At 38.2% G+C, this 6,322-nt stretch overlaps 1 protein-coding gene across 1 annotated transcript; it reads right to left on the bottom strand.

The window, feature by feature from the left end:
• Window positions 1-1,725: 1,725 nt before the first annotated feature.
• On the bottom strand, window positions 1,726-5,724 carry LOC122651113. The gene is made up of 5 exons (XM_043844441.1): window positions 5,518-5,724; window positions 5,148-5,428; window positions 3,015-3,532; window positions 2,839-2,897; window positions 1,726-2,056 (listed from the first exon to the last, which is right to left on the bottom strand). The coding sequence occupies exons 1-5, from the start codon at window positions 5,722-5,724 to the stop codon at window positions 1,979-1,981; spliced, it is 1,143 nt and encodes a 380-aa protein (XP_043700376.1). The 3' UTR covers window positions 1,726-1,978.
• Between the last annotated feature and the right edge of the window lie 598 nt (window positions 5,725-6,322).

Raw genomic sequence — 6,322 nt, 5'->3', positions numbered from 1 at the left:
GCGTGCAGCAAGTCAGCTGAACTTATGTTACATCTCACTAACCTCCTAACATCCTCCACTTAACAAGAAATGTGGGCTATCTTGTTCAAACAAATTCAAGAGATGAGAAGGGAAATTCTTTACATGTGCATTTTCTGGTATCCAGATTCACCAAGTTAGGCAGAAGGTGTTGAGATTTAGAGGGGTACATTTTGTTGTTGTCATTGTTCTTAGGCCTTGCCTTATTTTCTCTTATTCCCTCCTTTAAATCTTGGGTGGAAGATGCTTCAGCTATACACTCTCCGTGGTAAGGCTTTGATCTTGAGACAGCCCTAAAATGAGCAGTACCTTGGAATGCATTATGTTGTATATACTTGGGTTGACCAAAAGTTGCTTCTTTTCTTGGTCAAAATTGCCTGTGAAATATGAATAACTGAGTGGTAGAACAAGGAAAAATGGTATCCAAATTTGTACTGGTTGTTAATAGTAAACAATACTGTGGTTTTCAGTTCAACAGCATCCCCATAATTGTCATCCTATTATTTTTTACGTTGTCATTGTAATTGTTGCTGATTTTTCATTTCCCCTCCAAATAAAGTTATGAGAGGGAACATATCGAACTATGCTTTTAATGGTTTAGAACTTCATATTTTAAGCACTACTGTCTCTTGCTTCATGCTTTTAGATACTCTTTTGTAGCAAAAAGAACAAGCTAGAGGACACTGGAATGCTCTGCTAACAAAGCAAGATGCCCTGGGAGATAAAAGTGGTCCAAGCATCCTGGAACACATCAGTTAAAGCAACTGAGGAGACATGATTTCAAACTAAAACCTTTACTGAAAAGACAACCGCATGCCATGAAATGATTTTCTCCAAATAAATTGTTTTGGAAGAAATAGTAGTACCTGGAGGATGGCAAAGGCTTTTTCAGGTAAGCATTTTTGAGGGGTGTTTCCTCTGGTGCAGTTTGTTTGAGTGGAGATACAAACTTATTCTCTGATAAGCCTCTATTTACTTGTGAGGATTCCACTAGATCTGTTAAGGGGGTAGGTTACCACCCGCTATTCGACCATTAACGGATCTGAATTTGAAGTTGGACGACTTGTTAATGTGATGCAACCATGCTCCTTTAAACCAAAATTTGGAGAGAGGGAGAGATTTTTGGAAGGGGTAGTAACTGCTGCAATATTGTATCTTCGACAAAATGATTTTAAGGGTGGTACATGGTGTAATGTTGATAGCAAGAGCCGAATATCTCCCTTTCCTGCTGACCATGACCTAATCTCTTGCTCTAACTGCTCCATTTCCCTCTACAGAGTAAAAAAGTGATCAAACTCATTTTAAGATCTGAGAACCAATACAGGAAGAAACATTATGTAGCATATGGGGTATGCAACGATAAGGAACTCGCTTGCCTTGTCAGTGTTGTTCCTCGAACTTTAGGGAGGTGATAATATTGGGGGGATTGGGTCCAAGGAGTCGAAATCGGTATATGGATGATTTGGTATTGGCTTTAATCCCAATATGCATTGGATTGACCGATAGACACGATACAATTTCGATACTTGGAACCATGTTTCATTCAGGAAAAATATAATCTATTTCATAACCATGCCCTTTAAACCAAAATTTCGGTCATTTCAGTAAGCATATCGCCGATACTTGGAACCATGATTTCATAACCATTTTTTTCCTTTGAATAAATATAACCTTTTAGAATTTTATGAATAATGGGAAAAATAGGAGAAAGAAGAAGGAAAGAATAAGATTTTATAGAAGCCATAGAAGGGATAAATAGGTTACTTCACTCGTTCGTAGAAAAAACGATGTACAAGAAATATACAAACTCTGAAAAACGCATTAATCTTACATATAAATTCCCAAAAAACGCACTTGTTCCCGCATATCCAAACATACACATGTTGACACTCAGATATGTTTACTGCCCCTTAAAATCCAACAAATACACACACACACACACCACACACATATACAAGTATCAAGGGAAGCAGCTTACATCTTTTTCTGAAGGCAGTTTTCCCTTGCCCATTGTCCACTCCTTCGGTCCTTCAAGAGCCTGTAGAGTAGGACCAAAAGTAAATATATAACAACATCTATATAATAGATAAAAAGAGCAACCCAATACACGAGGCTCCTCCCACTGCAAGGTCTGGGAGGGACAAATGTACACATCAATTTACTAGATCTTTAGTAATATTTCCTAATTAGAGGGTGGGGTTTGGTGTGTAAAAAAACAAAAGAAGTGATAACACAAGGCTGCTTTTGAAAGAAAAGTACTAGAAAGAAGAAGACCATTTCCACGAAAGGAGGGTTGATTGAGAATAGAAGCTCACAGTAGATTCAATAGCAGAGGAGAATAATAATTCTAGAACCAAAGCGATAGGTGGGGCGGTCTGAGCCAGCCCACCTACCCTTTTAGTGAGGCCCTCATAGAAGCTCTGTAACAATACAAGGGAACTCTCCATATACAGGATAATGTATAAGAACACCCCCCCCCTCCCATCTCCAAAGGGCCGCCCTCTGCTCTTAGTTGTTTTTCTTCGTAGGATCGGAATCGGCTTGAATAGGTCTGAAAAAGTCCTAAAACCAGTAAATTCAAGGAATTTTTCAACGATTCTGGTGATTTTATCCAAGAATCGGATATATTAGATTCATCAGAAACCGGGATCGATGCAATCTGAATCAGGCCCCCAATCTGATTCGCCAATTCTTGAAACCCTGATTGGGATATCTTATGCCTGGTCTCCAAGGAGTCTATTAATTGGCTAGAACGTTTTGGAAGGTGGAAGTGGGACTGGTGGGAGTGTTCAGATTTATGACTAAAAAGTTAACCCTTACCGTAAGGAATTGCATTCTTTCAGCTGGATCCATTCGTTGGTCCAATTTGATACGCCTTTCTGCAAAATTTTTGAGAAAAAAGAACAGAAAAAAAAGTTCATATTTAGATCCTCTGAGAACTCTAAGTATAAGATCATAGAAATTCGTTCTTCTTCAGGCAATAGTGGTTGCATTACCTTCTTTTTCTGAATAGTGGTCTCTGTTATTCCGATCACCTCGTTCCAACCCCTCTAAGCTTTGAGTCAAAAACTTCTCTTTGGCCCATGCAATTGCTTCATCCACTACTCCATCTGTTACTTCCATCTTGTTAGATGTGATCTCAATAACATAAGAGCTCATAACTTCATCTTCTTCTTGGTCATCCAATTCTTTGCCTTGAATGGTGGGTTTCGCCTCTGGTTCTCGATAGAGTGAAGAGATTGCAGAACGAGGAGAATCAGTGTCTTCTACATTATCCACTGACATCTTAGTTCTTTGGTACGGAATGGGTTCGGGAATAATCGATTCTGGCGATGGAACCCGTCTTGAAAATCCGAAGTGGTTGCTTCTGAAGCTCTCGTGGGAGATGCTGTCTGTAAAATGGAAGTCCATATAAGAAGCTGGGTTGCATGGAATGGCTGAAATCCCATTTCTCTTCTGCTGTTCTTCAGGTGTCACTGACGATGAATTCCATCGACATGGAATGTTGATCGGCCTGAAACAAAATTTATCATTGAAGCTCATTTTTATCAAATTGATTCAGTAATTTTCACTATTAAAAAGACATTTTTATGACTTGTGAAGCTTCCTCATTATTCAGTTCAGGTTCCTAACAAAATTTAATGTGGGCTTTACTATCATCTGCACAGAGAATACAGAACCAGTTCGAGAACAGAACAATTTGTTAAAATAAAAGGTTCTACCAATTACAGATTCTTGAACTCATTCACCCATGCAGAGGTTCTGCAGTTATACACATTTGGTGTTAAAAGAAGCAATAGAGGGCCCATAAGTTTTAAACGCAATGGCCATCAATGCCTTGTGGCCCCAAAAAAATTTGATATGTTAAGTTGTCAAAACTAAGGAAATGATTAGTCTTACATAGCTTAGATTGAAAGGAAATATTTATCAAAATCATTGGATTGGAATGCTTTTCCTTTTTGATTTATATGGTAGAAGATGGAAATATGGAAAATGCTTTCAAGTTTGTATGGACCCTTTTGTGTTCTTGGCTCGGTTGTAAATTTTGTTTCAATTCCCAAATTTGGATAAGATTTTGTTTTCAATGCTTTCATTAAAATATTAACCTCATTGTGACTTTGATGTTGTTTCAGCTCTATTTTTTTTCTTCAGTAATGTTTCAGTTTGGAGGACTCAGATTTCAGTTGTTTCAACCAAAAATATTTCACAGGGACCATCTTAAAAGCATAAGGAAAATTGTATGTATAGACATAACATGACAAACAATTTATAAGGCATCTTGCTACCTTCTTTGTTACCTGTAATTTGTTTACATTTCTAGGAAAGCTAACGTTGTAGCAGATTCCTTAACCAAGAAGGTCATATCTATGCAATGTACGACAGTGTGGCCAAATTCCACTCTGTGGTTGAGGGAAGATTGTAATTCTCCGGCCACGAGACCTTCACTTGCAAATGAATAAATTTGATCTTTACCCAAAAACAAAAAAAAAAAATACAAACAATTTTAGTACCAAAGGTTTGAAAACTTCTTCCAACAAAAATTTTTGGATGTTCCTTTCAAAAAACCCAAAAAAAATGTATCTTACTTAATGATACAAATACAATTATCAATTCCATCGAATTCCATTTTTTTTCTTCAATCAAGCAAGCCTAAACGTAATATACAGGTCATGTAAATCCAATAAATAAATACAAAATAAACTGATTTTTTAATATATTTTTCAATTGAAAGAAATCTGAACTGAATTTCATTTAGAAATCACCTAAACACAGAAAACACTAATTCTATGGGGGTGACCAGAAAATATTTGAGAAAATCGAAATGGAATTTACGGAGGGAGGCTCAAAGCCTAGATTCCGATCTAAGGGTCCTATTAATGGGTCTGCAGTCTTATCTGTAGACCCATTGCTATGGTTGACAGTTCCTGTACAACAAACTAGCTCCAGCGGTATACGTGTCAGTTTGGCTCTGGGATCGCATTTACGACTGGTGGGAATACAATTAAATGACTATTTTACCCTCCATTTCCGGATCGTACACACCACAAAAGGTTAACAAGAAGGGGTAAAATGAGTGATTTTAACTGAGAGAAGAAAGAAACTGAACAAACCGCACTGTACACAGTTACCTGAGCTTGGATGCAAAGGAAGAGAAGCCAACGTCCTCTGCAATGGGGGGACCAAGAGGACTCAAGTCCTCCGAACTCAATACCGACGAAGAATTCGATTTCGACTTCGACTTCGATTTTGACTCCGACTTTGATCGTGATCTCGTCCTCCGATCATCGTCCGATCCGAATATATCATCATAAAATCCATCGCTTCTCCTGAAACCTCCAACTCCCCCTCCTCCTCCTCCTCCTCCTCCTCCTCTCCACGAGCCGACGGAATTCTGAACACTGGAAGGTTCCTACCGGACCTATCAGGAACAAAGGATTCCGGTGACCGGAAAATCTCTTCGTAGAAAGACTCCGATGTCGCCGACCTGTTCGCTGCAGCCGTCAATTCACCGGAGAATTGACGGAAAAGAATGCTGCGAGGTGGACCTCCGAAGACATCTTGGAAGTCTTCAGGCTTTAAGGTTAGTGAAGAATCAGAGGCTTCAAGACCGAAAATAGTTCGTCTCATGCGATCTGATGAGGTTTCTTCGGTGGATCTTCGACGAGGGATGTTCATTCCCATTCTCATCCTCCATGATTCGTCCATGTTCGCCGCCTTCGGCGAGATTTCGTCGGAAAGATGGGATTCAGAAACGGTGAAGTTGAAGTAAGGAGGACAGCAGCAATGGAAGGGTGAAGTAAAGGATTATTATATACATAGACGACGAGAATTATTTTAAAAAAAAAAGGGGTTTCTTTTTGGAAAAAGCGATTTTTGTTCCCTCCTTTTTCTTTCTTTTGCTAGACAGCTCGAGTCCAAATTTTATTTTAGTTATTTTTCTTTTTAGTAAGGTAATGATGAGTTTTATCCTCAGAAGAGTAAATGTCCGTTGTCAAATCAGCAACCATTTTGACGTCTGGATTTTGTCGCTTCAGGTCTGGATGAGCCGAGGGTTATACAGCATTTAAAAGGTGTTTTGGTAAATTCTTATATATAATAACATAATAGAAAAAACTTCTTGTGACTAAATTGGTTATTTTATCAAATTATAACATTTTTTTAATTTTACTTTGTCTTATTTTTTAAAGTTATTTACGCAAAGTGAAGGAAGGAATATAATAAAAAAAAATTTGTGTAGAATCGTACGTGTGCACGATCGATATTAAATGTTGTTAGATTGGCATAAATGCCTAATCAAATTGAT

Source organism: Telopea speciosissima, chromosome 2 (genome assembly GCF_018873765.1).
Source record: "Telopea speciosissima isolate NSW1024214 ecotype Mountain lineage chromosome 2, Tspe_v1, whole genome shotgun sequence".
Classification (NCBI taxonomy): Eukaryota; Viridiplantae; Streptophyta; class Magnoliopsida; order Proteales; family Proteaceae; genus Telopea; species Telopea speciosissima.
The sequence above is the reverse complement of the archived record's forward strand: the minus strand, read 5'-3'. Positions and strand labels throughout refer to the sequence as shown.